Genomic DNA, 27,120 nt, shown 5'->3' on the forward strand with positions numbered 1-27,120 from the left:
ATACCACGGCAGCCAGTCGTCGGGCTGAGCAGTCGGATTTGGAGGAGATCAAGGTACTGGTAATTAACGGATCCAGAAGCTGCGTTCAACAGCAGACTGGCCAACTAGAGCCTACGGAACGCTTCAACAGCACGCGGGCGCACTTGCGTATTCACTAGTTAGAGTTTATAGCATGAGATTAGAAATTAAAGGAAGAAAATCGAGAAAAGGTCACTATCGTGCATCATTTTGTACTATTTGGATACCTCGCAGTCCGGCATTGCAGCACCAGGCGAGGAGGGCCACCAAACGTCCTAGGTGTAACGTACCTTCTGGTAACGAACATCGCTATCGCTCAAGCTAAGCCTCTATTAAAACCACGCGCTGTAGCAATAGCCGGGCTTTCATGCAGGCAGGCACCAGCTTCGACAATCAGTAACGGAGTACCGCATCCAAGGTCCAGCTGATGAGAAGAGCCTACGGCATATTCTTCGCGCATCCGAGAGCAGGGAAGTTATCCAAGGAAAACCAGAAGATTACGACTTCCCTGCGCTCCTCATGTGAGGAGATCTAGGAAGTCTCCGGGCTGTCTATCAAGCAATGGCGTGACGAGGGCATCTCAAAATACCGCTTGGCTGATGGTAGTAGCGCATCGGCTCGGAGAAATAACCACCGTCCAAGGTCGATTGTACTTGGCCGAGTCTCAAATCGTATTCTCTCATCTCACTGGCACAGAGCCTTGGTCGTAGATAAAATGCAGGATAGTAGCGGTGAACGAACGTGGAGACTGTTGGTTTGTAGAACACAGTTGCACTCTCAATGCTCTCAACTTCATAAAATTTGCGCGGCTCGAACTGTCACCCTTCGATCTCAAACCAGTGTAGATAGTGTATGTATATGTACAAGAGAAAACCCCTTCGCTTCCATCGCTAATGCTTCGTACATTCCGACCCTCAAACCTATAGGTTAGGCGACAACTGATCATACTTGACACACATCTCGACGCTCTCGACGCTCGCCTGCAAGAACTTCCTCGCCTCCAGACCCGCCCAGACCTTGACCATAGACAAGTCGCCGGACCTCAGGATGGAGCCGCTGCTCTGCGCGCCGAGCTGGCGGAGGATGGGGAGGGCACTGTATCCACAATTTCAGCAAACGAATCACAAAATCCGTCGGAGACGAAAAAGAAAGGCAAGACTCACCCAGAGAACAAATCCAAATCCGGATCCAACGACCTCCCAATCCCCTCCAGCAGCAGAATGCTCAGCACAACGTTGACGAAATCGCCCTCGAGCCGCACGTGGTGGTTGCGGACCATACTCAGGACCTCGTTCAGGATATCGCCGATCTTGATATTCCCCAGCGCGAACGTGCGGCTCTTGACGCCCAGGACGAGGTGCTGCATTCTCAGCGCGAAGACCTCCGCGTCCAAGACGGCGTCCGGCTGCCGGCAGCGCTCGACCATCAGGTGGCCGGCCTTGTAGCCGTCGAACTCGGCGATGGCCTTGAAGAGGTCGAGGAAGTTGGTGCGGTTCGTCGTGTTGAGTTCCGTGACCAGGCCCGTGTCGATGAAGATGAGCTGCGGCCGGTAGCCCTCCTTGTCGATCTGCGCGAGGGTCTCGGTCCAGGCGCCCTTCTCGTCGCGGTGCGGGCGCAGGCGCTGCAGGACCTCTTCCGTGACGTCCTTGGAGTCCGAGGGCAGGGCCTCGGCGCGCTTCTTGAACGACGGCAGGCTCTTGCCCATCTCGAGCGTGGCGGGCTTGTAGAAGCGCACCATGATGTTGCCCGGGTGCAGGTCGGCGTGGATGAAGTTGTCGATGAGCAGCATGTGCAGGAAGGCGTCGAGCCCCTCGTCCGCGATCTCCTTCTGGAAGACGCCGCCGCCGTTCTGCAGGAAGTGCTCGAGCGGGATGCCCGTGGCGAACTCCTCGACGAGCACCTTGCGCGTCGTGTACTGGTCGTACGGGTACGGGAACCAGGCGGTGCTGCGGTTGCGGAAGTTCTTGCGGAAGAGCGTGAGGTTGGCGGACTCGATGCGCAGGTCGAGCTGCAGGCGCATCATCTCGCCGAACTGCGCGACCTCGTCGGGGAAGGAGAACCACTCCATCGTCGGGATGGCGTTGATGACCTGCGCGAAGAAGCCCATGATCTTCAGATCCCGCCTGACGACCCGCTCGATCTTCGGATGCAGCACCTTGATCGCCACATAGTTCGACGGCACCCTCTGCGGCGTGCTCTTCAGCAGCGGATCGACCGTCTTGCGCGCCCTCTCCGCCAGCGTCTGCGGGTAACGCGCCGTCGTCGTGTCCTCCGTCGGGACCAGATCCGGCTTCAACTTCGCCTTGTAAACCTGCGCGATGGCCCCCACGCCCAGCGGCTTCTCCTGAAACTCCTCGAAGATATCCTCAAAGTCCCTCCCGAACGCCTGCTCGATCGTCGCCTTCGTCACGCGCAGCGAGTGCGCCGGCGCATTCGAGTGCAGCGCCGACATGATCGCGCACATCTCGTCGGGGAAAATATCCGTCCTGCTGGCCGCCCACTGGCCGAGCTTGATAAACGCGGCCCCAGACCTCTCCATCGACCAGACGAGGAACCGATACCAGAGCAACGTCCCCGAGCGCTCGTTATCGCGCTCCGGCACGCGCTGGCCAAGCCACATGATGGGCACCGAAAGCAAGACGGGCGCGAAAATAACAACCAGATGCAAAAACCGCAGCCCCGTCGCGACCGGCTCGACGATCCAAGTATCCACGAACCGCCAGATGCCGACGCGGACCTTCTTCGACCCGCGCAGCGGCGGGGGCACGTAGTTGGCCAGCTCCTCCCTGCTGGCCTGCAGCATCTTCTCCTCGCCGGTCTTGCCGTCCTCGCCGTGCGGCTGCTCGCCTATCGCGACGAACGACAGCGGGCTGAGAGCGGCGGCCGCGAGGAGCGCGGAGCCGCCGCCGCCGCCTTTGATGGGGCCGGGCGGGCGGCGGAAGAAGTACTTCGCATGCTGGGCGAAGGAGAAGCCGCGCGCGCCGCGGCCGCTGTGCAGGCTGTATTGGAGGTGTCGGAGGAGTTGGGGGCGGATGGGCTGGTGGGCGAGTCGGAAGCAGCGCTGGCCGGCGTGCAGGCCGGCGCGCATTCTCGGTTTGGCGGGTCTATTGCGCGCGGGCGGGCGGTGTCATGTTATGGTGTAGTAGGTTGGGATGGTTTGGAGCGGGGTGTGAAGGGCGGGTTGAGATATGCGGCGGCAATGCGATGTTTCGTGCTGAGGTGGTGAGGCCTGCGAAGCGTCCCTGCCGGAATACGTCATTTGGCTATCACATGAAAGCAAAGCGAAGTCAGAATGCACGGTCCCCAACATTGCTATCATTTGCATGCGAGACGAAGAATAGCTAGCATCTTACTCGGTACCCTGACAGTACCTACACGATCATGTTCTTACTCGGAAGACGTGTATGCCACGGTATTATAGAGGGAAACGGTCGAGCTTACGATGGCAACAGCCACCTCAATGGATACCAGCGTCTAATCTTCAAATTCATGACTTCGTCCATGGCCCCTGCTAATGTGAACATCTATCCCCGACCGTCGCTACATCCATGCGTAGGTGGTCTATGCCATCGTGCCATTTCAGGACCTCGCTTCCGCGCGTCCCGCTCCATCGATAATATCACCTCACGTCCTCATGCCAGACCTCGTTCTACGTCGAGTCTCGCAAGGCACGCAGCTCTTAGGTAGTATTCAGAGCTCGCGAGGGCGAAAGGCCCCCAGCCATATTCCGGCGTTCTCTCTCGCCTGAAATTCCGTCCGTCAGAAAGGCCTTCCCCTGCGCCGGATCGTTGGCCGCGGCAGGAACCTTCTAGGTAGGTGGCCTTGGTTGACCCTTCACCATTAGAAAAACGCGTTCAACATCACCACCATCCTATACGCTCCCTCATCAACCAACCCCCCCAAATCACTCACTCACTCACTCCGCACAACAAACCGCCACCGCGGCGCCCAAAATCGAGCTCTCCGGCGCCATCTCCAACGCCACCTTCCTCCCGCCCTCGCCAACCCCCATCCCCTCCCCACAAAGCGCATCCAGCACCCCCTGCGTCCCCTGCAAGAAACCAGGGTACTTCTCCGCCAGCGTGCCATTGCAAGCAATGCTCACGGCGCTGCCGTCGCAGCCGGGCTCGAGCCCTTCCTCGCGCGTGCGCAGGCGCCAGAGAGCGTGCAGGGCTGTGGCCAGGTACGCCTGGGCGCGGCGCGAGACGAGCTGCGCGGTCGTGCGGAGGAAGAGCCAGTCTTCTTGCCTTGGCGCTGGCGCGGAAGGCGGGAGGCGGTGGGAGGCGAGGAAGGTCGCGGAGGCGGTGGAGAGGGCGGGGTCGGGGTCTGCTTCGAAGGCCGCGAGGAGGCGGGTGTCGAGGGCGTAGGGCTCGGTGAGGAGCTCGGGGACGTGGCCGGCGAAGAGCCCCGCGGAGGCGATGGCGTCGAGGAGGATGAGGCGGGCGATCTCGCCCAGGTAGCGGCCGGTGCAGAGGTATTCGAGGGGCTGGAAGTCCGGGAGAGTGTGGGCGGCGTTGAGGGCGTCGTCCCAGCGGGTGGTGGGCAGGGTGTGCTTGCCGAACATGCTGAGCTCGGTGTTGACGAGGACGTGGGCGGCGGAGCGGAACCAGGCTGCGGGGCGGGGGCCGAATTTGGCGCGCGCGAGGGCGGTGGTGGGCAGGTAGACGGCGGCGTTCATGCCGGTGCCGAGGATGAGGGACATGCGGGCGGTGGGGTCGCGGTAGGCTTGCGAGACGAGGGTGGCGGAGCCGTCGTTGACGATCGCGCGCATCTCGACGTTGACGTTCTTGCGCCGGCAGGAGCGCATGATGAGCTCGCTGAGGTCTTGCTCCTCGCAGCCGTGCGTCGCGCAGAAGCCTTTGCCCATGGCGAGCAGTTTGCCCGTCCTGGGACTCGTCTGTTCTACGGGGAACGACCAAGCGAGCCCCATGGGCAGCCTGGCGTCGGTGGTGCCGTTCATGTGGTTGTACTCGGCCAGCATGTCCGCGATGCGCTCCGCCATCCAGTCGAAGAACTCCTGGCCTTTGAGGTCGCGGATCTTCTTGTCGATCACGACATTGCGTATCCGCCTGATTTGAATCTCGCTCTCACCGTTCTCCTTCCTCCCGCACAATCTGATCAACGCGACCCTGAACGTCGATCCGCCGACGTCCAGAGCTAGAAAATCGCCCTTCTCCAATCCAGTGGGCAGCGTGTGCTGGTACGACGGCAGCATAGAAATGTTCGACGACTGCAGGCGCTCCTTGTACTCCTTCTGCAGTTTGTCGGAGTAGTCCAGCAGGCGGTCGAGGCTCAGCGGCTTCTCGAAGACCGCGCGGGTCTCGGCCGTGAATTCTTCCATGCTCTTCTCGTAGACCTGCTCCACTACATGGCGGGGTTGCTTCGTTCTGATGTGGTGAGTGGATGTGAGTGTTTGCAGCAGAGGTGACAGCATGACCATGATCGCTTTGAAGAGGCGCGTTTGCTTGCACAGGTCGAATATCAACGCCAGGAAGGGCTGCCGTGCTGATGTCATTGGTTGGCTTGCGGGAGAGTGAATGTCGATGGTCGTCGCTGTGGTGAATGCAGGCAGTGCGAGCAAACGAGCGGGCGGCACTGGCAACGAGTGTTTTGTAGATCTACGCGGACGGTGACATGGGCGATGCGTGCAATGCTCCCAGGGCGCAGCAGAGAAATGAGGCCGGCCTTTAGGGTTTTTGGGTTGCAGGCCAGACGAGGTCCCACGCAGGCGAGGTGCCTTCACGGGTGGACGCTCGCAGGCAGGCGAGGGCAGCGAAGATGCAACGGCACGGTAGTGGAGCTAGGCAAGGAGCGAGCGCTCTGCATTCTCGTTTGCTGTCAACGCGAGGAGGTTGCTTGGGTGGTGGGTTGGCGGTAGCAGTCGCAGGGAGCGAGCCGGGGCCGATGTAGGAGGCCGGCGAGTCGTGCAGGCCCGCAGGCGATCATGCACATGCCCAGCAGGCCGGCAGAGCGGAGCTGATGGAGAATTACTGTCGCAGCGGCGGGCGGCGGGCGTGGCAGGCGGACGAGATGCGGGCTGCGAGATGCAACGTGCCTGGAGGCTCGATAGGGCCGGGCGAAGAGAGCGTTGGAGTGTATGTGACCCGAGCCCGGGTGCCACCACTACCCGCACCGGTAAAGCAGCGATGTAGGAGGCTAAGGTAGGTAGGGTAGGGTAGGGTAGGGTAGGGTAGGTAACCTAAGGCACGAAGGCACGCACGGTATTGGCGTGGCTGGCTGGCTGAGGCAGGCTGGCGCTGGCTGGCTGGGCCGGGGTTGATGGGAGCCGCGTGGTGGGCGTCGTGGGCGTACTCGGCGTACGGGCGGCGTCCCAGCGGTGCCAGCAAGAGACGCGGCAGACCAGACCACGCCAGTGCTAGCAACAACTAACAACAATTGGTGGTGCCGGTGCCACCCAAGCGGTTGGCGGACGGCGGCCTGAAACGTTACATCTCGACCCGGCCGCGGCGCGCCCTTGGCGACGTTGCATTCGACGACGGGCCATCCTCGCCTTTCGCCAGAGCTGCGGACTGCGACGACGCTTTGGTGCTGTCGTTGCATACATTACGTGAGGGGTAGGTAAGGTAGGAGCTGCTAGCGAGGGCGATCGCCTACATGGATGGCCACCGGGCTTCTGGCGATACGCGAAAGTCGTCAGGTGGGTTATCGGTATCGCGTAAGGTACATGTATGCAGCTGATAGTGCATCGGGCTGACGCGCCTCGTTGCTGCAATGGGCGTGGTGCACGTGGTTTTTGTGTCACTTGCTCGTTTCGGATTCTGCGACGCAAGGTAGGGATATCACGCGTGATGAGGGTGCAAGTCAGGGCGAATCAAAATCGCAAACATTTGCATACTGAAAATCGCCGTGTGTAACGATGCTCGTCGAAGACCGACCACGTGGTATCCATGCAATAATAACCCAAAACACGCAGCCAAATAGAAACTCAATCAAGAATTTCCACTGCATTCATGACAAGAAGTCCACGTACAGGTCAGCCGCAAGATATTGTGGAAGGAACGCTCAGAATAATGTAAGTATGTAGGTATGCATCTCATTAATTCATTACCTTACCAACAACCGAACCAATTCCATCATCATCAAGAAAAAAAAAAAAAACGCAAAATCTCCGCGAAACCATACCCCAGCCAGCCAGCGCCCAAACAGCCAGGCCGGCCGGGAGGCCATCCATGCATCGCATCGCAATCCAAAAAGACAAAAACACCCAGGACCGAGGCCCTCAGGCATCCAACTCGCAGCCGCAGTCGCGAGCGATCAGCACAGAGTCCAACCAATCCCTAGGATGAACGTCGCCATCCACTAACTCAAACCTTCTCCCCCTCCCCCCTCCCCTCATCAACGCTCTTCTTCCCCAAAACCTCATCCCGCGTCTCATCGCTCAGCTTCAAATCCTCCTCCAGGCTGACCGTGTCCTTGATCGTCATCAACATCACAGGAAGCGCGATGACCAGGCTGCCCGCCAGCAGCGCCCAGCTGGAAGCGAACATGTTGATATAGGGGATGCCCAGGCCGTCGAGGCGCCAGATGATGGCCGCGCCGGCGGACTGGATGCCCTTGTAGAAGCCGGAGTAGTTGGCGAGCTTGCGGCTGTTGTTGGTCATCGCGCCCATGAACCAGTACACGCTGCACTGCCAGGCGGCGTCGTAGAAGCCCTGTTGGCGTGGGAGTTAGTTTGGGCTTCTTTGCGTCTTCTTTTCTTTTTTTTTTGGGGAGGGGATGGGTTGGGGGGAAATCTTACGTAGAAGATCATGAGGAACATGGGCCCGATGAAGCCGGAGGAAGTCCAGTCGAGCTTCTGGTAGTCGTCGGAAGGGTCGTCGGGCGTGTCGGCGCCGCGGTTGACCTCGGCGCGCGTGTAGCCCTTCTGGAAAGCGTAGCCGCCGCCCCAGATGGCGAAGGTGAGGACGAACAGCGCGACCCAGCAGGCCTTCGCGCGCACGGTGCGGCGGACGCTCTTGAGGTCGAGGAAGAAGCCGAAGATCATGGCGCCCCAGATCTGGGCGAGCCAGTACAGGACGGAGTTGAGGGAGCGGGTGCGGGTGTTGAACTCGGCCAGGTTGACGCCGTTGAAGTGGTAGGTGTAGAACCAGTTGGAGGCGAAGAACATGGGGAAGAGCAGCACGATGTACGGCTCGCTCTTGATCGTCTCCCACATGCCGACGAACTCGGTCTTCCACGTCGGGTTCTTCATCAGGATCACGCGGCTGCCGTCGCTGCGGACGACGTTCTTGGCGTCGCAGAGGAACCAGGCGAGGATGCCGCCGAGCGCTGTGAGGACGATGAAGCCGATGTAGGTGCCGTCGGAGACGGCGCTGTTGCTGGTCTTGTTGATGTTCTGGCCAAGAGGGACAAGACTGCCGATGACACCGCCCATGTTGAAGATCATCCAGAACACGGAGATGTAGCGGCCCTTGTTTTGCTCAGGTGGGTAGGCGAGCATGATTGCGCCCTGGGCGGCCCACAGCACACCTGCGCAGCAACCGAGCAGGAAGCCAGCGAAGACAATGAAGCCATAGTTCTGGGTGTGGTTGTAGCATAGGTAGGACGCGACGTAGATGCAGTATCCGAGTCCACCGAACGACAAAGCCTTCTTGATCCCGAGCCAATTGGCAATGGAGCCGGCGAAGAAGCCGACGACCGAGAAGGTCGCATACACGGCGGTGTTGGAGTCGGTGCTGGCTTTCGGATTAACCTGGCCGGCACCACCGAGGCCGTTGACGGCGTTGAACATGCCTGTGAATGGTGTAAGCGTCTGTCTCACATATCCATCGCGCACACTGTAAACATACCCGGACACAGGAAGCACACGAATGCAACCATGACAAGCTGCACCTGCGGACTGGCGTACCAGGGCAGCTTGAGAGGACCGATCTTCAATTGCTTGTACCGCCATCCCTTGGGGATCTCGAGAGTTTGTCCTTCCTGACTGGATTCCTCGGGCGATTGAACGCTGTGCTCGGTCGCGCTCTTCTCCGCGTCCGCCATAGTGAGTGTCGCGTGACGTGGGACCAGGTGTATGAGAGGGTGTATCTGCGACGGCGCACTATGCGACGGCCGAGGTAGGGGATGCGAGATGCGGTGGGTCTATGGAGGAGAGTGATGATGAGAAGAGTCGCGTGCTAGAAGACTACGGCAGCAGTCGCAGTGATGATGTGGTGGAGGGGATGTGTCGACATATGCGTGCGGCTGAAGACATGGAGAGGAAGTGACAGACTATTTTAAAGGTCAGCCTCTCATTGACTAGCTCTATCTCCCCAAATAGGCGGCACCCCCTCACACCTCACACAAACGGACAACAGGGTCTGGAGGAGAAGTGTGGAGGAGGGCTCGGGGGGCGGTTGCGGGCAGCGGCCAGCCATTCACGCCGTCCGCGCGCGGGTGGCGCGCCGGGCACACGACCTCAGGCGCGGCGGGCGGAAGCTTACAGCGGGTTGCTGGCGGGCGCATGCATTGCCATGTTGCACGGGGGGCCGAAGGGCGTAGGATGGAGGAGGTGGCAGGCTGCCGGTCTGGCTGAGCAGCGTGAGCAGTGCGCAAGCGAGGCGTTGCAACAGCGGTATCAGTATCACGGTATCACGGTATCAGCAGCGCGCGGGTCTTGCTGATACGGCTAGGCAGGTAGGGTAGATAGGGCGAGGGCCCCAGGCATTAATTCGATGCCTGAGATAGGCGATGCCACGCGGGACTCGCGCAGGCCGCTCAAGCCGCTCAAGCCTTGCAGGGATGCGCCGCCGCCCGCTGCAACCTCCACCGCCGTGCCGACGATGCCTCGAGTCAGCCGACACCAGCCTTGGGGGTTCTGTCGCTAGCGCCCGTCGTGACGGCTGCGACGCTGCCGCCGAAATCTGGAGAAATGATGTCTTCGCCTGCAGTCTGCCGAGTGTGCGAGAGCCCTGGGCAGTAGGCATGTGCACTAGACAGTAGCTATACCGACCGATCTGTAACCTCGCAATCTGCACGCGCAGCTGTCCACCACCACCGCGACCTCCTCCCCACTCCGTCGCCGTCGTTATCTGCTGTCATCACCTGCCAAGTCATCCTGCTAGTGACGAGACAGTCGCATCAGTCGCATCTCTGCCCTGCACGCTGCAACGGAGCTCGTGGAGCTCTTCGAAGCCTCGATGTCACGATGTACATCCCACCCAGCCAATGCCCTTTCCTACCCAGCTCCACGTTGCATCCAGGGAAGCCGTGACTTGTGACAGTCGCAGCTCCGGCAGGCGGTAGGCGGTAGGTCTCTCACTGTATGACGTCCGTCGCCGTGGACTGAGCCCAAGTGAATGAGGTGAAATTTTTGGGCCGGCTTCGGTCGGTCAGTGAATAGCTTTATGTCGTCGACAGGTCTTGCTCGTTTCCTTCCTTTGCTGTCAAGTGCTCCCACTAGACACCTGCGAAACCGCGAAACCGCGAAACCGCGAAACCTCTAATCTGCTTGTCACTTCCGATTAGACAACAGCAAGCATGTCAGTTGTCATCCCGCCTACTCCCAGACCCTCGAGCTGTTGCTAACCGAGCCCGCAGGAGACTCATCATCCGTGATCACAAGGCCGAGGCCGCCCAGTACATCTCAGACTACATTGTCGGTTCGTCAAGCGGATCTACCACAGCTAAGGACCTCTCTGACATCCAATAGACCGCATCAAGACCTTCGCGCCAACGCCCCAGAAGCCCTTCGTCCTCGGCCTCCCGACCGGCTCATCGCCCGAAGGCATCTACAAGCGCCTGGTGCAAAGATACCGCGCCGGCGACATCTCGTTCAAGAATGTCGTGACCTTCAACATGGTATGCCTGCCTCACAACCCAATGCAACAAAATCACATCCTAACCAAATTCCCCCAGGACGAATACGTCGGCCTGCCGCGCGACCACCCCGAATCCTACCACTCCTTCATGTACAAGCACTTCTTCTCGCACGTCGACGTCGACCCGGCCAACATCAACATCCTCAACGGCAACGCCCCCGACCTCGAAGCCGAGTGCATCGCGTACGAGGAGAAAATCAAGCACGTAGGCGGCATCGAGCTCTTCCTCGGCGGCATCGGGCCCGACGGACACATCGCGTTCAATGGTGAGCTCCAGCTTTTCTCTTCTTCCCCCCTCAGCCTCTCGCTAACCCGTCCCAAAAGAACCCGGCTCCTCCCTGACCTCCCGCACGCGCGTCAAAACCCTCGCCTACGACACCCTGCAAGCCAACAGCCGCTACTTCTCCAACGACCTCTCGCTCGTCCCGCGAATGGCGCTCACAGTCGGCGTGCAAACCGTCCTCGACGCCCGCGAAGTCGTCGTCATCATCACCGGCGCGCACAAAGCCCTCGCGCTCCGCAAGTGCATCGAAGACGGCGTCAACCACATGTGGACCCTGAGCTCCCTGCAACAGCACGCGCACGCCATGATCGTCGTCGACGAGGACGCCACGCTTGAGCTCCAAGTGAAGACCGTCAAATACTTCAAGTCCATCGAGCAAGTCGCGACCAGCGAAGGGTTCGGGCAGGGCCTGCCGAGCGCGGCGTCGACGCGGCGGAAGCGCGACAGCGTGCTGCAGGAGCTGAACAGCCCCAAGAGCGCGAGCCCCACCGGGGGCAAGGGGTTCTTGTTCCCGCCTGTCGTCGAGGCGCCGCGCGCCGTGAGCCCGGAGCTCGTGCCGGACTCGATGCACCAGCGCTTGCCGCCGACGCCGGGCCTGGAGGGGCTGGAGGCCAAGGAGCTGAAGCTGGATAGTATGCATGAGAGGGTTGATTCGCCGACGGAGGTCTGAGGGGTGGCCGGGGGTTTCGGGGGGTGGGGAGATTGATTGAGATTAATGAGCTTTTAACAAGGCGTCGGAGTTTTGAGTTCGCGGGACAGAAACACTGTTGCTTTTGGTGCCTATACCTATACCTATTTGTTGTTCTCGTCCGGAACGGGAGAATGCTTTTTGTCAGACGAGTGCGTGAGCGAGTGGGTACGTTGGTCGGTGTCGATTAGACCCACGAGGCGCTGGAATCAACGAGATTGAAAAAAAATACAATACAACGCCATACAAATTTTCCGTCTAATTTGGCCGTTTGCAACATCAGGCTCGTCGCGCTACGTACACAGGGTGCGCTGATACTTCCTCCCTCAAAATCTCGCGATGCTAACAAGTGCGGACTCGGTGCCTCATCAATCCAATCTCCAGCCATCCAGCCAGCCCGCGCCCAAACCTTCTGCTCACATCTTCCTCTTCTTCCCAAATCTTCAGCCCTCATTTTCCACAGAACAGCCCCATAGAAAAAGACAGAAGCCACCAAAGAGAGGAGACAAAAAAGAATCTCGACGTTGGCAGGACTCGAACCTACGCCCCCGAAGGGAACTGATTTCTAGTCAATCGCATTAACCACTTTGCTACAACGCCCGTTTCGTCGCAAACCGCTAATTGGCTGCTGTGAGGTCATGCGGCTTTGTGCGGCTTATGTTCGCTCGCGCTGGAGAGCGCTGCTCCTCGGGATAAGCGGTGCGTTGGGTGCTGCGAATAGGGACGGCGCAGCGTTGGCTGGACTAGGTAAGGTAGTAACAATGGGGCTGTCGCGCGCGGAATCATATATGCGTGCTTTTTTCTGTCGCGGGTCGTCGGATCCGTTTCGCGTCTTTCCAGTGCGATTTTGCATTGGAGAACACAGGCGGTGAGCGCTGGAGTCCAGCGGAAGCGATCGGGCCTCGACGCAAAGACTCGACCGAGCAAGCCAGCTCATCCGCCTCTTTCGGCAACCAAATGCCAGAAAAAATCCAGCTGGGGGAGCGTGCCGTGGCCGAGTCGCCGGCCAAACGCACTCCATCCCTTCCAACCAACCCCCAAGCATAAACCCCTCCCATCACCCAACGACATCAGCACTATACAGCCTCCGACTCCTCGCCGCCTTCCCGGCCCCCACCTCCCTCGGATCGCTCGGCAACTTGGTATGGTGCACCACGTGCGGGCGGTAAACCGCGTCGACGGGCGGCATCCAGTCGTCCAAACCCAGGGGGAAGTACTCGTACAGCAAATCCGCCGACTCGTCAGGGCTGTTGATGGTGTTGAGCGAGAACGAGGGCGGGCGGACGGGGATCTGCAGGTTTTTGACGTTGTGGGTGTTGACGGCGAGGGAGCTGGAGCGGTGCCGCGTGTCGGAGGGCGTGCTGTGGGGCGCGGGGGAGTCGTCTTCGAGGAGGGAGAGGTTGATGGGGGCTGTTGTTGTGGTTGTTGTTGGCTGGGAGGGGCGGGAGCGGTCGGGGGAGGAGGTGGGGTAGAGGGGTGGGTTGTTGCCGGCGGCGCTGGGGTGGGGCGCGGTTTGGGGTGGGAGGGCGGCCATGGAGCCTTCGAGTTGGTGTTGTTGTTGTTGGTGGTGGTGGGGGTCGTCGTGTGGGGCGGGCTTCCAGTTGAAGAAGTCGATTGAGGGTGGGTTGTCGGCTGTGGTATTGTTGTTGTTGTTGTTGTTTGCGAAAGCGACTTGGGCTGGAGGGGGGTTTGCGGCTGCGTCGATTTTTGGGGGCGCTGAGGTGGGAGCCTCGGTATGTAGTTTCTTGTGCGCGGATTCGCCGCTCATGGAGCGCGCGGGGGCGTGGGAGGTCTTGCGCGCGTGCCCGCCGGCATTCAAGGGCATGTCTTTCCGCGCCTGGAAGTTCCTCGGGCTGCGACCGCGCACGATGATGGCGCCCGACTGGACTTCGCAGATGGAAATCTTGCCGCCCGTCGCCAGCGTCGCCATGATCTTGAGCCGCACGACGAAGTGCTGCTGCAACTCTTTCCGCCGTCCATTGTTCGCCGTGGCTATTCTGAACTGCAGCCTCTTCCACTGGAATGGCATCGTCAGGTACTCCGAGTCCATATCCTGCATGTTCATCACATCGATCGGTATCGCAGGCGGCTCGCGCTCCGCCTTATCTTCCGCGGTCGGCGCGGTTGGATTGGCGGGCGTCTTCCACGGCACCGAAATGATCTTCACCGGGTTTCCCTCCGTCGACTCGGTCGCGCTGACGACAAGCTCCTGCGCCATGATGGGAATCTGCTCGCCTTGGTCCGTCAAGATATACCTCATCGACCGCGGCAGCGTAATCTCTCCCGTGATCTGAAACAAATTCCGTCGATAGCAGGTCAACTCCGTCGGCGGCGGCTGAGCATCCCCGGCAGCAGCCCAGGGCGACTCGGCCAGGAAGAACATGCCATGCAGCTGTGCGGCGAGCTGTATCGACATGCGCTGATAGTTGTACGTGAGCAGATTATAATCGAACCGCGGCAGCGAAAAGCCTAACAGCTTATTGTCGCGATCGATCGACGGCGTGTCCGCTTCGTTCTGGTCATTGTGCACGGGATGCTCGAAGGCGCTCACGACGTCCGAGAAGGGGTCCTCGAAAGTACTGTAGGCGCGCTTCAGCGACGGCGTCGCCTGCGGTTGCTGCTGCTGGTGCATGGACTGGAGGCCGAGCGAGTCGCCCGGAAACCCATAGCCCGAGTGTTGCTCCTCGAGCACCATCGGCGGCTGCATCAGCATGTCGGTGAAGGGGTCGGCGCTGCCCGGGTGCTGCAGCGCCGTCGCGACATAGTTCATGCTCGCCGGGTCGAAGCCAATGTGATCCATTGCGGCGGCGTGCTGGGTCGCGGCGCCGGGCGCATTTCACCCCGCGCGTGGGCGGGCGGGAACTGGTGTTGAGTCGTTGGGCGTGGAGTCGCGGCGCGAGGACGACGGCATTCGCGAGGTGCGGTGGTGCCAGGGTGGTGCGCACAGTCTCTCGTCTGGAACCCTTCCAATTCGGTGCTTAAGCCGAGCCCGGATAAGAACTGCTGGTCCTGGCGTCACGCGAGAGGCGGTAAGGCTGTCCTCGGGGTGGGCAGAGGATACAGGGTCGTCGCTTGGTCCTGTCCAGTGCCGGGGCGTGTGTTCAGCGTTGCCGTGTCGTCTCAAGCAGAGTCCCGCGCATGTGCGCCCTCGAGTTCGGATGGTGTCGGCTCAACGTCCAATCAATCTATAGCCGAGCACGGCGGGCGTGTGCGACGGCGGTGGTAGTAAGCTGGCGTCGGCGGTGCGACACTCGCGCGCGATGTTGTCTGAACGGTGCGATTTCCACAAAAACGTCAAGAGTTGGAGAGGAGAGCGAAAAAGGTTCCAGCTGGAACGCTGGAGCCAAGGCAGGACAGGTGGTGGACGACTTGGTCCGGAAGCTTGGAGAGACCGCGTGGGGTCGATCCTGGCCCTGCGGAGGTCGGGCCCACACGCAATACCAAGGTAGTGGGGCCGTGATGATCCCTCGCTAAACGTCGGCGCCCTCCGACGCCCGACATACTGCATGAGGGAAAGGCGGGAGAGGTGCAAACGTTCTTATTATTAACACGATCCTCCCACGAGGGCCTCGGTGAGCATTTATATGCCCGACGAAACTCTCCTCCAGCTACCTACTGCGAAAGCATCCGTCCCGAGGTCCACACAGGCAGGGAAATACCAGGGTATCATATCCATTTGTCACGTACGCCAACCAACCGAGATACACGCATCCGCTGTTTCCATTCATGATGGCGGCACCATCGTCCAGGTCGCAGCATCGCAGGAGACTTCCTCGAAGTTGTGCAGCGAGGTGAAGCCCATCGCGCTCAACCCGTCGGGGTTGCCATCGCCGTCCATCTGCGAAGTCGATTAGCAAAAGCTCAGGAATACATTGTCGCGACGTGGAAAGGACTTACATAATCCAAGATACAGGCGTTGCATCCCTGCTTCTTGATCTGTCTCATCCCCAAAAGGATCAAGCCCTGCAACAGCGTGGAATACTCTCCCACCGACGGGCTGATCACGGGCGACGAGATGCCACCGGTCAACTCACCAACGGCCTTCATCGCAGGCACAAATTCTGCCAGCTGCGATTGCATGTTGTACAAGACGACCGTTCCGACAATAGCGCCGTCCTCGGGCCTCTTAGCGCGAATAATGCCGCAAGCCGAAGGATCCATCAGGGCCAGCTTGTAGACCTCGGCAAGACCCTGGCGATTGTTCGTTTTGATGTGGTCGAGCACGCCCACTGCATAATCCCAACCGTACACGAGATCAAAGTCGACAGCGGCACTCTGCAGGCTCCTAGCCATGCCTTCCGGGGGAGTCCACGTCGAGAGATTTCGAGCAATCATGCTGCAGACGGTGCGTGAGAGGGCGGTGTTCCAGCCAAGCTTGGCGAACCATGAGCGCAGCCTCTTACGCTCGCCGCCATGGCCTGTAGGACTGCCCAGGTAGATGCTGGGTAGTCGAGAACCGAGCTGGAATCGCTTGATGCCTTCGCGTTGGAGCAGGGTACGGATAGCGCGGTTGTGCAGAGAATGCCCGATGGAGAGCTTGCGACGTGCCGGATCGACGAAAATGGCGCCAATGACTCCAGTGCCAGTTGCCTGGAAGAAGTACGTTGCGCAAAAGCCGTATAGCGTTTGAGTGCTACTGTTGCGGACGACAAAATGTTGCTCGAGAACGTCTTGATTGCGGAGAAGCAATGAATTTGAGCTTGCGCCTGACAGCTCTGAGTGCATTCCAGGAGTGGCGCCTTCGACGACAGACCTGATCAGGGCATCTAAGCCTGTCGAGTCTCGCTCTTCGTTGAAGTTTTCGACCAGCCAGTGCTGTCGTGATTGCGACAACTTCTGGCTCTGGCTGATTGTACCCGGTAGGGCACCAGCGGCGGTGAATTCTCCATACAGTACTTTCACGAGCGCAACCAGAGCGGTTTCGGTGAAGTCGTACGTGCACATGTAGGTACCGATGGACTGGTCCATAGCAAAGTCGTAAGGCGAGCTCACCGCGATGACAATGAGCGGCTTCTCACGTTTCTCGCCGCCGGATGTATACTGCATGTTGCAGATCATCGAGACGTGCTTTGTAAAGCCATTCTGGTATAAGTTGCGGTTGGCATCTGCTGTGACGATGATGACTGCCCCAGCACGATTGATCAGATTCTCATGCTGAGGCCGCACACCGTTCGCTGTGTAGGAGGTATGCAGAACGCGTCCGTTCCTTTGTCTAGCGAGTGAGCGTCCAAGCTCCCGAAATACTCGCTCTCCACTCATCACCGAGGAACTGCGTTCCCAGACAGCAGGCTCGGGCGAGCCGTTGGTAGCTTGATCTGATAATTGCCGGGCAGCTGCGGATGCTGCTAGGGGCTTCACGAGAGGCGTGAGGAGCAAGAGCTCGTCTTCAGGCTCGAGAATGTTCGTAAGAGGTAGCACACGGTTCTTGTCGCGTACTATTGTAACGGAAGAATTGTAGGCCTTAGTTGACAGCATGGTGTGAGAGGGTTGCAGCTTCGACAGCAATTCGATACCTGGAGGATTGAGCGCTTTCTCCCAAGACGTGCATTTCGCCTTCATAGCAAGAATGCGTTTCAGAGATGTTCGGACTCGCTCTTTGGTGATGTTGAAGTTATCAAGACCCAATTTGAACCCCTCAATAGCCTCTTGCTGGTGGATGTAGGACCGGCAGAGCAAAACAATGTCACAGCCTGCGTTGACAGCCATGACTGTGCCGCCTCCGACTCCGATGTTGTGGCTCAATGCCTCCATCTCCAAACAGTCAGATATGACGACGCCTTCGAAGTGAAGCTCATTCCGAAGCAAGTCGTTGACAACCTGCTCCGAAAGACATGCGTGCATGACGTTCAAGCCCGCTGAAGACATCGCACATCCGCCGACCATCATCGCGTCGAGGCCTTCTCTGATGGCATTGCGAAATGGTACGAGAGCGTTCAGACTCAATTGCTCTAGACTTTCGGTGATAGTGGGGACATCGAGTGCGGATCCAAGGAACTCGAGGCTGCCGTAGCTAGGGAAGTGCTTGCCCATAGTCGCCAATCCTGCCTTCTTGTAGCCGTTCATAAAAGCTACGCCGAACGCGGACACTTCCTGCGGGTCATCGCCATGAGTCCGGACACCAAGAGGTTGATTGCGCGCGTTGGTCAGGACGTCGAGACAGGGACCCAGTATTAGATTGATCCCGCATGCTGCAACTTCCTCAGCGGTTGCTTTTGCGACTTCATACGCCAGATCCCTTGATCCAGTCGCGGCTAGACCCATCGCCGACGGATACTGGCGAATGTAGATATCGTCAAACAAGCTGTTGACTCCGCCATTCTCCTGGTCAATACCAATGAGCAGGGGAACTGGATGGCCGGCATCATGTGCTATCTTCTGAAGTTCGTAGATGAGTGATGTTGTCTGTTCGGCAGCTAAATGTTGTAAGCCTTGGGGAGAAACAGCACACCTCCTATGCCATACTCACACTTGAGATTCGATGCCTTCAACAGAATCGAACCTATATGATGCTCGCTGATGAGCTTCCGGATCTGCGGCGTGACGACGGTGCCCTCAAAGCCCATCTAACGAACGAATAAGCGACGCAATCAAACAGTCGTGCATGGTTTACTTGCCATAAACAGCTGGCCGAGGGTCCTGATGTAACAGTCAGCATCGAAAGCACCCGCTCCGAGCTAGGGGAGGCAAGGCGAGGTACCTACCGGTCGACGTCGTCCCATACCGGGTCAAGCTCTCCATTGCCGGCGGCCATCTCGTCGGCCACTAGCCTGTCGACGCGACGGCGGGCTGGAAGACAGGAGCTTCAACCCACCCGTGTCGCAACGACGTCCGGACTCCGGCCTCGACGTCGCTTCAAGATAAGCGCGGCAACGTCTATCTGGTCGCGTATGCGGTAGAGCGGGACTGCCTCCGCATGGCGAGCCACCGCGCAGGCGCCACTGTGCCGAGAGGTCGACTGGTGTGAGGGCGGCGTGGGCGGGTGGATAGCACCGTTGCTCTTCGGCACAAGGCAAGCGAGTGCTTGGTTGCAACGGAGCACCTGGGCAGGGAAGATCACCGCTGTTGCGACGTAGAGCCCGGCCAGTCGAGGTTACATCCTGCGGGAGCTCCCGCCTGCCGAGGCCCGCCAGCCCTATCGGCGGGTCTGGCAGCCCCAGTTCTCTTACCTTATCTTTCACGCTTTGTAACATGGCTGTCCGCCGTCAGTGGAGTTCTAACGGCGAACATGTAACGGTGGCGGGGTGCTTTACCTGTGTCCGATGTAGGACGTAGGACCCGTGAAGCCCGGGCAGGCTGGCGTCGGTGAATGATGGCACGGGAGCTGGTAGGGCAATGACGCTCCGTGACAGCTCCTCGTGCGCCAAAGCAAAGGTGAGGTAAGGTAGGCAGGGTAGGATTGCACGCCCAATCTTTTCCTTCTCACGCGCACGTGTGGCGCCTCTGCCGATCTCTTGTCAAGTCTCATATTTTCATCAGCTTGACGAGCAGCTGCCTATATGCACTCAGCGCTCGACCATACCTAATTTTCACAGCACCTGGAACGCCCTCGATCATCATAAACATGCCTATCGCCGTTTCTCCCGAGCGGCCTCGCACTGGCGTCATCAAGTTCACTGGCGGCTTAATAGTCAAAGGCGACGCTCTCGTCGAAGAAGATCTCTGGATCAGCTCCGTCACAGGCAAGATCCTCCATAGCCAGGAGGTATTCTACGACTACCATGTCATTCCAGATGAAGTCATCGACCTGCGCGGCAAGGTCCTCTCTCCCGGCTTCATCGATGTCCAGCTCAACGGCGCCTTTGGTTTCGATTTCTCCACCGTCCCTGAGGACATGACCACTTACCACAAAGGACTGAAACAACTCAACAAACAGCTCATCCAAACGGGCGTCACATCCTACCTGCCGACATTACCCAGCCAACAAGCAGATGTCTACCACCAAACCCTCCCATACCTCGGCCCATCAGGCTCCTCACGCAACGCAGCAGACGGCTCCGAGTCCCTTGGCGCCCACTGCGAAGGCCCCTTCATCACCGAATCCAAATGCGGCATCCACAGCCCCTCCGTCCTCCTCACCGCACCCAACGGCTTCGCCGACTTCGAAACCTGCTACGGCGCCTCCAACCTCACCCCAACCACCCCGCACCAAAAATCCCCCATAGCCCTCATAACCGCCGCGCCCGAACTCCCGGGCATAGCCTCCGCCATCCCCGAGATAACCTCGCGCGGCATCCGCTTCGCCCTCGGACACACGGAGGCCACCTACGAAACCGCCACAGCCGCCCTGCAGTCCGGCGCGACGATGCTCACGCACCTCTTCAACGCCATGCGCCCCCTGCACCACCGCAACCCAGGCCCCTTCGGCACGCTGGGCAAAGCCGCGGGCGCGGACCGCCCGTACTTCGGCATCATCGCCGACGGCATCCACTTGCACCCGACGACGGTCAAGATCGCGTGGAACGCGCACCCGGCGGGCTTCATCCTCGTCACGGACGCGATGAAGACGCTCGGCTTGCCGGATGGGATGTACGACTGGACGAACGGGGATCGCTGGGAGAAGGTGGGCGCGAGGTTGACGAGGGAGGGGACGGATACGTTGGCGGGGAGCTGTGCGACGCTGGGGGAGTGCGTGGAGAACTTCTGGGAGTGGAGCGGGGCGAGTGTGCCGGAGGTGTTGCGCGCGGTGACGGCGACGCCGGCGGAGATGCTGGGGTTGGGTGGCGTGAAGGGGACGTTGGTCAAGGGCGCGGATGCGGACTTGGTGGTGCTGGACGCGAGGGAGGAGGGTGGCAGGAAAAAGGTGCGGGTGGAGCAGGTTTGGAAGTTCGGGTCGAGGGTGTCTTGATGGGGAATGGCGGGAGTTGCTTCACATACGTCACGTGAGTTCGGCGCTAGCGGGAGGGTGCAAAAAGAATTTGACGCCGCGAGGGTTCGAACCCGCTGGCAAAAGAACCACTCTTCCTCATTCGGAAGGTGTGAAGAAACCACGGGGGATTTGCTTTCGTGGGGCGGCCAGTACATTCATCGCTCAACACCGGCGTGATAGTAATCCACCCGTGGTGGTAAGCCACCAGGTCTCTCAGCGTTTCCACTCCGCCACAAGACCACAAGCGCCTCCTCCTGTACTGAGTTACTTCATAGGCAACTTTTTAAATATATATATCTTAGAAGCGCTTTCGTAGTGGCCAGGCTGCAGTCACGTGAGACAAGGTCAACGGGTTCGAGCCGCTCCAGGTCCGCACTAAAATCGCGCGTGCATTGTTAGTTGCGAGGGTCTGAAATCACTTGGTGGATTAGGATGTGGTGGTAGGGCAGCTACTTGCAAAGTTGTAATTCACTTACAAAATCTAAATATCAAATGTCCACCCAGGAGGTTCGCGCCTCGTCGCCGCATTCTTGCAATAATTCGAAAGCCATTGTCAGCACCATTGTCCCAGGGTATCTCAGTCCATCCATATTACGCCGTATTCGCCTCCATGCAAGCGCATAGCAACATCCTTTCCCCCAATCCGCCGACTCGCATCGTCAGAGCAAGCAAGCACCCCTAAGCCGCCGCATTGTACTTCTCGCCCGCGCTCTTGAACAGCTCGTCCTGCATGCGCGCCAGTTCCTCGGCCGACATGCCGCTCTGCTCCATCTTGCTCTGCTTCTTCTCGCGCGAGACCTGGCTGGTCTTGAACTGGTCGGCGACGGCCATGAGCTCCGGCACGTACTCGCCGAAGTCGAGGTCCTGCAGGGCCTTGGTGATGTGCTCGCAAGCGATCGTCTTTTTGGCGTCCTTCTCTGCGATGTCGTTGGCCTCCGTCGAGATCATCGTGATGAACTCGACGCAGCACTCGATCAGCAGGTCGCGCGTCTCTTTGGCGAAGGACATGGGCTGCGCGGACTCGTCGGCGGCTTTCGAGGCGAGGACTTCGTTGATGATCTTTTGAACGGTCGCTGTTGGGACGGTTGTTAGTTTTGGGGGTTTGCCGTAGTTGCCGTAGTCTTCTGGGAAATCCATGGCTTGTAGGGATGAGGTGTTGTGTTTGGGTTGTTGTGTGTCGAGGTTTGTGTGGATTTCACGAGCGTACCTTTGGGAAGAGAGAGCTCATCGTTGCCTTAAGTGATTGAGTCAGCGATTCATTCATCGCATTCACTGTCTTGTGATCGCGTAGCGGGCTGTCACTAACCAATATCTTTGTCGGACATTTTCACTGATTTACTGCTCTTGAAGTGAAGCTTGAGGTCTCAAACTAGTAGATCGATTCGACGCACGTGTAAGATGAGTACCGGGCGCTCTCGAGCTCCGTTCACTCAACAAGTACCTCATTTATATACCTACATCGCACCCAGGCGACCATGTGAAGTCGCGCCTTGCTGCGGAGCTGGCTCGGCGGTGCCAAGCGCCCGCCCGTCTGCAAGCGTCCAAGCTTTGCGGGCTGGCGACCTTTTCTTTGCGCGTCTCGACTTGCGACGCTTCCTCCTTCTCTCCAATACACGCAAACTCGCAAGGTACGTTGACCATTTTCTTCTTTTCCCCCGCCGCAAGAGCAGCAGAACTCTGTGATGAACTTTGTTGTCGCCCCTATCACTACCCCTGCTCCTAATGAGAGATTTGGACATGGTGATCGACTTGTCGAGCCAAACGACCGACTGATATTCGATTATCTTTCTCGCTTCTTTATTGAGAAACCACGATGTCTGAACATCACTGACAGACATTGCAGGAGAAAAAGCGCCTTGCGAAGATGTTGCCGGTAGCCGTGTCCGGGATCACTGGCTAGCTCACTCTGATGGAGACTAGCAAGCATTATGCAGCCTCGTCTGTAGTTGAAAAGGTATGCAAGACCCTTTATTGCCCCTTCACACTACCCTGATGAGCAACATATAAGTACTATCAAATACCGATCTCTGTGACGATCAAAATATGGTTCGATTACCTGAAACCAAAAAACTTCAAGCATTGCTTCACATTTGTACTTTGTGCTCAAGCAAATTGCTGACTCGTAATCTAGGTAAGCCGTATAGACCTGTCTGAGATCTTGATCGCTCTTGCATACCCTGCCTCTGGTAAGCCATCACTTTTTCCTCGGACCCCATTGCTTTGTGATGAACAAAAACATTCCATGCTAAGACTGAAGGCATTCGTGCCTATGTCGATCAAATGTATGCTTTTCATCTTTCGACTGAAAACATGCTCTCTATCGTTGTTCTTTCATGCTTCATTGCTTCGTAGAATGCCGGCTGACGAGAACCAGATCCCTATCCATCTAATGTCTATAACTCTTATAATCAAACCATATTCTCTCAATCTCTCATTCCTGGAAAGCCTTCAGCTCTTCCGAGTTCCAGCTCAAAAACTTCCCACTCAGCTCCTTGGGCACCTCAATGACCAGCTTTGCCATGACGTGACCCGGCTGCTCCGGCTTCAGCAGTCCGCCGGTAGCCTTGAGCTCCGCGAAACGCGCAGCGTCCTGCTCGTCCATGGCCTTGTTGTGCTTCTCCCGAATGTCCCTCTGCATCTCTGTGTCCACTACTCCCGGCCTAATGCTGATAGATGTGATGTCCTTCTCTTCAGCCGCCAGTGTCATGGCAAGGTGGTTCATAGCGGCTTTCGAAGCGCCGTACGCGCCCCAAGTCGGGTACGCATTCGACGCCGCGCCGGACGAGGTGAATAGAATGCAGCCCTTGGTCTTCCGAAGCGACGGCAACGCCGCCTGCGACAGCGCAACGGCCGAGAAGAAGTTGACGTCGAAGGCCGACCGCCACTCGTCCGCGAGCGAGTTTGCGACGCGCTTGACCGGGTCCAGCACGCCGTGGTTGACGATCAGGCCGTCGAGCTTCTGGAAGCGCTTCTCGGCGAGCGCGACAGCTTTGTCGCCGAGGGAGAAGTCGGAGAGATCGCCGGTGAGGACGGCTACTTGGTCTTTGTATTGGCTCTCGAGGTCGCGGAGGGGCTGTTCGCTGCGGGCGACGAGGACGAGGTTGTGCGAGCGCTTGAGGAGGAATTGCGCGATGGCGAGGCCGATGCCGCGCGAGGCGCCGGTGAGGATAATGGTTTTTGACATGTTGTGTAGGGTATTGCAGTTTGTTGTTTATCTGCAGGGTATCCGGAAGCAGTCTAGATACTCTAACAATGTGTCTGTAGAGGCGGCTGAAAAGACCAGCGTGCCCTGCGCGTGCCCCTCACCTGTTTCTCCGCAAAACATGAAGCTTCTCTCAACCAGTTACGTCAGCCTGCAGCAGCCACTTGGGCCAAAACAACGGTCGAATGGTCAAGTAGACGAGATCAGCAGAAACGCTGCTCTGGCCATGGCGTTCCTTGTACAGTACCTTCCCCTCACGATGCCGTATGCTGCCGCGTGATGGGTGCCACAAGACCTGGGCAAGGAGTGATAGCTATCCCTATGAATGGTCTGCTCCTCCGCCACTCATTCCCTTCTAGATACTGTAGCATCTCAGGCAAGTTACTTAGCAGACCTACTGCAGCTCGCAGTGAAAGCTTCACCTCATCAATCACCAACTATACAAAATGACTTCAGACGGCGACCTCACGCGCGCCTTCTCCGTCGCGACCGACGCCTCCGAGACGAGCTCCACCGTCATCGTAGGAGCCGGCATCATCGGCTGCGCAACAGCCTACTACCTTTCGCACTCCGGCCACACGAAGCCGGACACGATCCACCTCGTCGAAGCTTCGCCGGAGCTCTTCGCTTCTGCGTCTGGCAAAGCCGGCGGCTTCCTAGCTGCAGACTGTATGATCCACATTCCCTGTCCTTAATTCCTGCATGCTTCTGACGATGCTGTGGCTGACAGGGTTCGGGCCCGCGACTGCTTCGCTCGGCGCGCTTTCGTTTGATTTGCACAGACAGCTTGCTGAGAAGGAGGACGGGTTTGAGAAGTGGGGGTACAGCAAGAGCACTGGCACGACGTTTGCGGAAGGCGACAAACGTATCGACGAGCAGGGCGGAGATTGGCTTCGGAATGGAGGCAGCAGGTCAGAGGTTGCAGGTAGTCATGAATTCGTGGGCGGCGAAGAAGGGCCAGCTTGGTTGCTCAGGAAGGATGGAGGGAAAGTTGACGTCGTGAGCGAGGACGGGAGCGTGGCGCAGGTGTAAGTCGCACCAGAGACTATCACGAGCAAGAACTCACCTTTCACAGAGACCCCCTTCGACTGTCGAAACATCTCTTACGATCTGCCCTCCTGCGTGGAGTTCGCCTCCATCAGCCCTCACGTCCTCTCAAAGTCTCCCGTGACCCATCGAGCGGCTGCATCAGTGCCCTCCGCGTCCGCCACGCCACCGGAGCCGACCACAAGATTCCTTGCACTCGACTCCTGATCGCCTGTGGTGCCTGGACGCCCAGCGTGTACGCAACGCTCTTCCCACACTCGCGCGTTGAGATTCCCGTCAGCCACCTGGCGGGCTACAGCCTGGTGGTGAAGAGCCCGCGATGGACGAAGGAGCACGAGGCGCAAGGCTGCCACGCGGTTTTCACGACGTCGAGCGACGGTTTCAGCCCGGAGATCTTCTCGCGCGTCGGCGAAGAGATTTACATTGCTGGCTTGAACGACGAGCGCATGCCGCTGCCGGACCTGGCGACGGAAGTGCGCAGTAAGCCGGAGAGTGTGGCGGCGCTGAAGCGGGTGGCTGAGAGGCTGTTGGGTAAGGATGGAAGCGATGTTTCCGATCTAGAGGTGGTGCGAGAGGGTGTTTGCTTCAGGCCGGTGACGAAGAGCGGCAATCCCATTCTGGCGAAAGTACCGGATGAGGACTTGGGAGGGATAGAGACGAAGGAAGGCGTCGAAGGTGGAGTCTATATTGCTGCGGGCCATGGGCCGTGGGGTATCAGTATGGCGCTCGGTACGGGGAAGGTCATGCAGGAGATGATGGAAGGAGAAGACATGAGTGCAGATGTGAGTCGCTTGGGCTTGTAGAAAGTTGAAAAATGCAACGACTGATATGACTGCGCCATTTCGGAGGTGTTGTGAAGGCCAGAGGAGCTTTATAAAGGCTCACTTGGGCTCCTAAGGAAGCAGAAGGAGTAACAGAAATACCGGGTCCTCACCATTTTGATCTTAAATGACAATACTGTGTTATGCAGACCCATTCGACAGCAGCAACACTGCGTATGGCCTGTGAGTCGACACCATTAGGATACTTGCGACTCGAAGTGCTGTGAGATGCAGTTGTATCTTGATGCCCCATCTTCACCTGCAAGGTCTCGGACAATTTGAGCCGAAGGTGACACTACTTACCGTCAGGCTCACAATTCTGAGATGACGCATTGCCATTGAAGGAGGTAGAAACCCAGGAGGAGCATCTCATTGCGGTAAGCTGCGGATAGAGTACCATCCTAAGCATCACCTTATAATCATGTCAGGTACCAACAATATTATTAGGCCCGGTGATAGCCCAAGAGAGGAACGTGCCGAACCCACATAACGCAGGATCCTGGCTAGCATGAATGCTCCATGGGCGACCCTTGGCAGCGTCACGTACGGCGAAGATCACACGGAGACAGCTCCTGTCATCCATACTTGCGGAAGTGTCGCCGACGCCGTGCCTGCTTTTCGATGCGCGTACCCATGTACGTACAAACCCGTTTTGGGTGGGACTCAAATCGCGCGGCTTTTGAATTCGTCTGAAAGTGGCACCATGATGAGCGACTACTCTCACAAAGCATCACCGATGTCGCTTCGGTGGTGGCCATCGACAACGGGCGGAAACCCTGCCGCAGGACGGCAGCAGATCGAGATGTTTGCCCATACTGATTTGTATTGATGAATGCGCTCCAGAGGACTGATTCAGGATTCAGGCGGCTGTGACGGGATCCCGACCATAGTCTGAAGTTTATGAACTGTAGTGTCGCAAGAGTATTGAAGGTAGCCACATCGGCATGCAGATGCCGGGGCACGCGTGGCTGCGTGGATGCACACTCCAAGCCTGAGATACATCAGTGTAGCCGCACTGCCGGGATGAAGACTTTCATCTCGGTGCTTGATCGAACCATGTCGAGAGGACGTGCGCGGACGGCCGGAACTGGACGCGCAGGCGAAGCTCAAACAACCAGGTAATATTCAGACACGACGTCTCCGCGAACGTTCGCGGAAGCACTGTAACCATTAGCATGTTGTGACCGTTGGTGTCGGCATCTACGTTGTGGACATGTCTTCGCAGACGGAGCAGCTCGGTTGTGTGCGTGCGAATGACGATGCGGTCTCACACCCGTTGCTAGTGCAGGTACGGTTAGGATATTGCCGTATTGGGCAAACTCAAGTCAATGACGCGGTACCCACATCACCATCCGCAACGCTTCCATCTGCC

The 27,120-nt window shown here is 58.4% G+C and overlaps 10 protein-coding genes across 10 annotated transcripts; 3 read left to right on the forward strand and 7 right to left on the reverse strand.

Moving 5' to 3' along the window:
• Positions 1-799: 799 nt before the first annotated feature.
• Positions 800-3,209, reverse strand: WHR41_01937 (uncharacterized protein). The gene is made up of 2 exons (XM_069370543.1): positions 1,182-3,209; positions 800-1,113 (listed from the first exon to the last, which is right to left on the reverse strand). The coding sequence occupies exons 1-2, from the start codon at positions 3,104-3,106 to the stop codon at positions 939-941; spliced, it is 2,100 nt and encodes a 699-aa protein (XP_069232191.1). The 5' UTR covers positions 3,107-3,209; the 3' UTR covers positions 800-938.
• Positions 3,210-3,934: 725 nt separating this feature from the next.
• On the reverse strand, positions 3,935-5,533 carry WHR41_01938 (uncharacterized protein; the record flags this gene model as incomplete). The annotated part of the gene is made up of 1 exon (XM_069370544.1): positions 3,935-5,533. One exon carries the CDS (start codon positions 5,531-5,533, stop codon positions 3,935-3,937), a length of 1,599 nt encoding a protein of 532 aa, XP_069232188.1.
• A 1,589-nt stretch (positions 5,534-7,122) lies between these two features.
• Positions 7,123-9,410, reverse strand: WHR41_01939 (uncharacterized protein). Its single transcript, XM_069370545.1, has 3 exons — positions 8,829-9,410; positions 7,778-8,772; positions 7,123-7,691 (listed from the first exon to the last, which is right to left on the reverse strand). The coding sequence occupies exons 1-3, from the start codon at positions 9,022-9,024 to the stop codon at positions 7,344-7,346; spliced, it is 1,539 nt and encodes a 512-aa protein (XP_069232187.1). The 5' UTR covers positions 9,025-9,410; the 3' UTR covers positions 7,123-7,343.
• A 610-nt stretch (positions 9,411-10,020) lies between these two features.
• WHR41_01940 (uncharacterized protein) lies at positions 10,021-12,074 on the forward strand. Its single transcript, XM_069370546.1, has 5 exons — positions 10,021-10,502; positions 10,561-10,622; positions 10,673-10,821; positions 10,879-11,107; positions 11,166-12,074. Coding segments are annotated over exons 1-5 (1,071 nt in total). The 5' UTR covers positions 10,021-10,500; the 3' UTR covers positions 11,795-12,074.
• A 795-nt stretch (positions 12,075-12,869) lies between these two features.
• WHR41_01941 (uncharacterized protein) lies at positions 12,870-14,612 on the reverse strand (the record flags this gene model as incomplete). The annotated part of the gene is made up of 1 exon (XM_069370547.1): positions 12,870-14,612. The coding sequence occupies one exon, from the start codon at positions 14,610-14,612 to the stop codon at positions 12,870-12,872; it is 1,743 nt and encodes a 580-aa protein (XP_069232460.1).
• A 720-nt stretch (positions 14,613-15,332) lies between these two features.
• Positions 15,333-18,844, reverse strand: WHR41_01942 (uncharacterized protein). Its single transcript, XM_069370548.1, has 5 exons — positions 18,514-18,844; positions 18,427-18,448; positions 18,279-18,375; positions 15,710-18,225; positions 15,333-15,650 (listed from the first exon to the last, which is right to left on the reverse strand). The coding sequence occupies exons 1-5, from the start codon at positions 18,561-18,563 to the stop codon at positions 15,537-15,539; spliced, it is 2,799 nt and encodes a 932-aa protein (XP_069232461.1). The 5' UTR covers positions 18,564-18,844; the 3' UTR covers positions 15,333-15,536.
• Positions 18,845-19,373: 529 nt separating this feature from the next.
• On the forward strand, positions 19,374-20,657 carry WHR41_01943 (uncharacterized protein; the record flags this gene model as incomplete). Its single annotated transcript, XM_069370549.1, has 1 exon — positions 19,374-20,657. One exon carries the CDS (start codon positions 19,374-19,376, stop codon positions 20,655-20,657), a length of 1,284 nt encoding a protein of 427 aa, XP_069232462.1.
• Positions 20,658-21,356: 699 nt separating this feature from the next.
• On the reverse strand, positions 21,357-22,003 carry WHR41_01944 (uncharacterized protein; the record flags this gene model as incomplete). Its single annotated transcript, XM_069370550.1, has 3 exons — positions 21,357-21,751; positions 21,886-21,912; positions 21,985-22,003. 3 exons carry the CDS (start codon positions 22,001-22,003, stop codon positions 21,357-21,359), a joined length of 441 nt encoding a protein of 146 aa, XP_069232455.1.
• A 1,106-nt stretch (positions 22,004-23,109) lies between these two features.
• Positions 23,110-23,862, reverse strand: WHR41_01945 (uncharacterized protein; the record flags this gene model as incomplete). Its single annotated transcript, XM_069370551.1, has 1 exon — positions 23,110-23,862. The coding sequence occupies one exon, from the start codon at positions 23,860-23,862 to the stop codon at positions 23,110-23,112; it is 753 nt and encodes a 250-aa protein (XP_069232456.1).
• Positions 23,863-24,113: 251 nt separating this feature from the next.
• WHR41_01946 (uncharacterized protein) lies at positions 24,114-25,898 on the forward strand. The gene is made up of 3 exons (XM_069370552.1): positions 24,114-24,549; positions 24,611-24,908; positions 24,956-25,898. The coding sequence occupies exons 1-3, from the start codon at positions 24,327-24,329 to the stop codon at positions 25,728-25,730; spliced, it is 1,296 nt and encodes a 431-aa protein (XP_069232457.1). The 5' UTR covers positions 24,114-24,326; the 3' UTR covers positions 25,731-25,898.
• Positions 25,899-27,120: the final 1,222 nt, after the last annotated feature.

Source organism: Cladosporium halotolerans (assembly GCF_011745625.1).
Source record: "Cladosporium halotolerans strain TM138-S3 chromosome Unknown Sca5, whole genome shotgun sequence".
In the NCBI taxonomy this organism is placed as follows: domain Eukaryota; kingdom Fungi; phylum Ascomycota; class Dothideomycetes; order Cladosporiales; family Cladosporiaceae; genus Cladosporium; species Cladosporium halotolerans.

Excerpts from the sequence above, each read along its gene's own strand:
- WHR41_01942 (XM_069370548.1), bottom strand. The coding sequence starts at position 18,563 with ATGGCCGCCGGCAATGGAGAGCTTGACCCGGTATGGGACGACGTCGAC. Across the intron at positions 18,226-18,278 it reads GAAGGCATCGAATCTCAAGT|CTGCCGAACAGACAACATCA; the intron begins GTGAGTATGGCA and ends TACAACATTTAG. Across the intron at positions 15,651-15,709 it reads ACGCCTGTATCTTGGATTAT|ATGGACGGCGATGGCAACCC; the intron begins GTAAGTCCTTTC and ends TCGACTTCGCAG.
- WHR41_01946 (XM_069370552.1), top strand. The coding sequence starts at position 24,327 with ATGACTTCAGACGGCGACCTCACGCGCGCCTTCTCCGTCGCGACCGAC. Across the intron at positions 24,550-24,610 it reads CGGCTTCCTAGCTGCAGACT|GGTTCGGGCCCGCGACTGCT; the intron begins GTATGATCCACA and ends TGTGGCTGACAG. Across the intron at positions 24,909-24,955 it reads GACGGGAGCGTGGCGCAGGT|AGACCCCCTTCGACTGTCGA; the intron begins GTAAGTCGCACC and ends CACCTTTCACAG.
- WHR41_01940 (XM_069370546.1), top strand. Across the intron at positions 10,623-10,672 it reads CATCTCAGACTACATTGTCG|ACCGCATCAAGACCTTCGCG; the intron begins GTTCGTCAAGCG and ends GACATCCAATAG. Across the intron at positions 11,108-11,165 it reads CGGACACATCGCGTTCAATG|AACCCGGCTCCTCCCTGACC; the intron begins GTGAGCTCCAGC and ends CCGTCCCAAAAG.
- WHR41_01937 (XM_069370543.1), bottom strand. The coding sequence starts at position 3,106 with ATGCGCGCCGGCCTGCACGCCGGCCAGCGCTGCTTCCGACTCGCCCAC. Across the intron at positions 1,114-1,181 it reads GATTTGGATTTGTTCTCTGG|TGCCCTCCCCATCCTCCGCC; the intron begins GTGAGTCTTGCC and ends TTGTGGATACAG.
- WHR41_01939 (XM_069370545.1), bottom strand. The coding sequence starts at position 9,024 with ATGGCGGACGCGGAGAAGAGCGCGACCGAGCACAGCGTTCAATCGCCC. Across the intron at positions 8,773-8,828 it reads CGTGTGCTTCCTGTGTCCGG|GCATGTTCAACGCCGTCAAC; the intron begins GTATGTTTACAG and ends CACCATTCACAG. Across the intron at positions 7,692-7,777 it reads TGTTCCTCATGATCTTCTAC|GGCTTCTACGACGCCGCCTG; the intron begins GTAAGATTTCCC and ends CCACGCCAACAG.